Source organism: Corvus brachyrhynchos, unplaced genomic scaffold (genome assembly GCF_000691975.1).
Source record: "Corvus brachyrhynchos isolate BGI_N302 unplaced genomic scaffold, ASM69197v1 scaffold597, whole genome shotgun sequence".
Lineage (NCBI taxonomy): Eukaryota > Metazoa > Chordata > Aves > Passeriformes > Corvidae > Corvus > Corvus brachyrhynchos.
In genome coordinates, this window is record NW_008239000.1 from 1,060,483 (window position 1) to 1,064,039 (window position 3,557).

Below are 3,557 nucleotides of genomic sequence, written 5' to 3' on the forward strand. Positions count from 1 at the left end.
TTCTGAGACACACAGACCTCACCTGACCAGGGCAGCCTGGAACAGACACACACACACAGAGCGGTAAGCTCGCCTGTGTCCCTGCTACATCAGGGCCTTGTACTTTTTCAGTGTCACACACCTGAATGCACTTACCTTCAGCCAGGTAATGTGACAGAGAGGGAAAACAAGACAAGAAGTGTTCTCCTTTCCCCAACTCCCCACCCCAAATACCCTGCAAAACACAAAAATCCCAAGGCTTACTTGACAAGGTAAAGCACCAGCCAGATTTGTCTCATCCTTTCCCTAATACACACACCCGAACCTCTAAACACTTAGCCTCCCATCCCATAAATGATGCAGTAGATGCAGGACAGGAATGAAACCCTCCATTATCCGTGCCCCTGTCCTGCAGCACAGCCAGGCTCCGGCTGTCTCCCCTGAGGCTGCCCAGCTCCGAGCAGCTGCTGCAGTACAGAGTGGGACAGTGTTGCTGACATGTAGGCAGCCTGTTGGCCTCTCCATAAAAAGCTTGGGATGGCTGAAATACTCCACAGAGTGGTATTGCCCTACCCATGCAGCTGGCCCAGCTGCTAAGGAGCAGCCATGCCTGGATTAGCCAACAGGGATCACATTCCAGCAGCAGAGCAGCATTTGGCTGAGAAGGCCTCACCTGCCCAGGCTGTTACTGACTGAGCTGCACCAGGCAGCGGAGTCACACAGCCACAGAGCCAACCTGTCCAGGCTCTCAGTTCCTCACAGCATGCAGGACTTCCTTACTTTCCATCAGGTCCTCAAATGCCACAGCAGTCCCTGCTCCAGCCCTGTCTTGGGTCAGCATGACCAGCAGGCTGTGGGGAAAGAACAGTAGCAGACATACTCCAAGGCATTGCATGAGCAGAGAGGTTGTAAGCAGAAGAGACTCTTCACTAGGCTTTTTTCCTTCTTGGTCTGCCTAAGTGCACTTAGTTGTGTTCAGTGCACTCAGGATTAAATGCCCCTGGTAACTTTGTTGGATACTGCCCTTTAGCAGGGAAGCACTCCAGACGCTGCCCCACAGGCAGCCACAGGGTTTGTCACCCAGACCTGACGTGTTGCTCAGCCCCTGACTTCATGGTACCTCATCCTCTGTCTCTGGCAATGTCAACACCTCAAGCCATGAGCAGCAGGGACAGCCTGGATTCTCTAAGTCCTCACTCCTAAGCTTTCTGTCAGGCTTCACCTTTCCCTTCACGTCTTTTCCCCAGCAAGGGCAGGTAGCCCAGCCTGCCTGCTCTTCCCTGCTCCTCAGGTACGCCAGTGCCAGCCTGCAATGCACGCAACTGCTGAGCACGTTCTGGGAGAGCAAAGCTTTGGCAAGAGCACAAGCCATGCCCTGTGCTTCGTGTCAGTCCCCCATCCCCAGCAGGGTGCAGCATTTCGTGGTCAGAGATGGCACAATGAACACCCAACATCCACTTGTTCCTGGCTCAGACTAGTCCTACACTTGAGAAACCAGACAGGGACCACTCACCATAGCCAGCAGGGTGAATGGAGCAACTACTGCTAAGGCAGCTTCACTCAGTCACTCATGCTCTGCCTGGCTCGTGTCTAAGTCAGTACCAGCTGCAAGGCTGCAGTGTAAGGAGGAAAATGGCTGGATACGCATCCCCTCCTTGCCCACCCCCACAGCACACACAGAAGCAAGCAGATTAGAGCAGGAAACAGCAGAGGAAGCAGCCATTGCAAGTTTGGGTTTATTTCACTACACAGGGGGCAGAAAACAAAACAAACCAAGCTATAGCTGTTAGCTGAACTTAATGGCTTTGACTTTGAAGTCACCCTCCACAGCCAGGTATTCAATTTTGTCCATGCCCAGCCGATTCGGGAACTTGAATTCTGCCTCGGGCAGCTTCACTGTTGCCTCGGTTTCATCGAAGGAGATGCACATCTGTAGAGAGCCAAGAGAAGGAAGGAAGGAAGGAAGGAATGAAGGCTGACACATCACAGCTCCCAGGCTTTGCTCACTCCCCACCACCCCCAATCTGGGTGCAGGACAGGCGAGGTGGTTGCTGCTGCCACCATGGCCGTGCTCAGCAGCTCAGTCTCTTCCCTGCCCAGCAGAGGCATGAGAAGGAAGGAAGCTTCTGCAGCTGTGGGATGAGACAGACCTAGTGTCAGTCTCACCTCAGTGCTGTTACTGCTCCGAGGTGCTCGGCTTCCAACAGAAGGCCAGAGCGGGGCACTCAACACATGCGAGCTGCTGGGCACTGACTTGGCTTTAGCTGCCAGACTCTTCCCCTGTGGCTCATTGCCCTTTCCATGCCTGCTCCTTCTGCACCACAGAGGCACAGGGCAGCATTAAAAAGCTGTGCCCTTGGCCCCTCAGTGCCAGGGCTTTGAACACACCCCTGGGGCCTCACCTCAATCTTGTCACCATGCTGGAAGGGAAAGTCAGCCTTCCTGTCCTCCTCCCCCCACATGCCATCCTCCTTGGAATTACACACAAGGGTGTTGACATCCCCGTGACAGTCAAAGCGAGGGTTGAAATGCAGCATGAGGGTGTTGCTGTTCTTCCCGACATTCACAGCAAACCTGGGGAAACAGAGCCAGTGCAAAGGGGGTGCCTGCGCAGCAGCTCCAGCTGCCAGTGCTAACAAGCTGAACACAGCAGGAGCTCTGGCTTCCCCCAGTGCCACATCAATCCATTCGCCACCTCACTCACCCTTTGGCATCAGACTGGATCTTCCCTTTGACCTTGATGCACTCACCAGGCTCAACGTCCAGCTGAGTAACAACCACTCCCTGCAGGGCCAAACCACAGGAGTTAGTCTATCCCAAGGCAAGGCTTCCAGTCCTGCTTGGGCCAGGGCACAAAGCAGCTCTGTGCTGGAGGAAGGGTTGAGTCAGGCCAGCTGCCTGTCCCAGCGAGCACTGGGGTCTCCCACTGCCCTAAGCAGCATAAGGTGACAAGGAAGTGTGGTGGGTTGGCCCTGGCTGGATATCAGGTACCCATCAAAGCCACTCTGTCACAACTGGATGGGGGAGAGAAAATGTAACAAAAGGCTCATGAGTTGAAACAAAGACAGGGAGATGCCACTCACTGATTACTGTCACAGGCAAAACAAAATCAACTTGGGGAAATTAACTGAATTTATTACCAATTTAAATCAGAGCAGGATAATGAGAAGTAAAATAAGCTTTAAAAATGCCTTCCCCCCACTCCCTCCCTCCTTCCCAGGCTCTGCCTCCTCCCCCTCAGTGGTGCAAGGAGACAGGGAATGGGGGTTATGGTCAGTTCATCACAGGGTGCTTCCGCCACTGCTGAGGGAGAGGAGTCTTGCCCTGCTCAGTGTGGGGTCCCTCCTGCAGGAGGCAGTCCTCCCCTCGAGTCCTCCACGTGAGCTACAGCCCTTCGCTAGCTGCTCCAACGTGGATCCCTTTCCACAGGCTCACAGCCTTCTTCAGGCAACCTCCTGCTCCAGCACAGGGTCCTCCACGGGCTACAAGTGGACTTCTGCATCCCTGTTGACATCCATGGGCTGCAGAGGGATCATGCTGCCTCACCATGGCCTTCACCGCAGGGTGTTATCACAGAA

General features: G+C 54.4%; 1 protein-coding gene across 1 annotated transcript in view; it reads right to left on the reverse strand.

Annotated features, from left to right (window-relative positions):
* Nucleotides 1-1,696: 1,696 nt before the first annotated feature.
* The window catches only part of LOC103618936 (16 kDa beta-galactoside-binding lectin), a 2,854-nt gene continuing 993 nt past the window's right edge, over nt 1,697-3,557 (reverse strand). The window contains exons 2-4 of the mRNA XM_008637407.2: nt 2,684-2,763; nt 2,382-2,553; nt 1,697-1,909 (exon numbers count right to left, since the gene is read on the reverse strand). Coding sequence (XP_008635629.2) covers nt 1,766-1,909; nt 2,382-2,553; nt 2,684-2,763 — 396 coding nt within the window. The 3' untranslated portion in view covers nt 1,697-1,765. The remainder of the gene's footprint in view (nt 1,910-2,381; nt 2,554-2,683; nt 2,764-3,557) is intronic.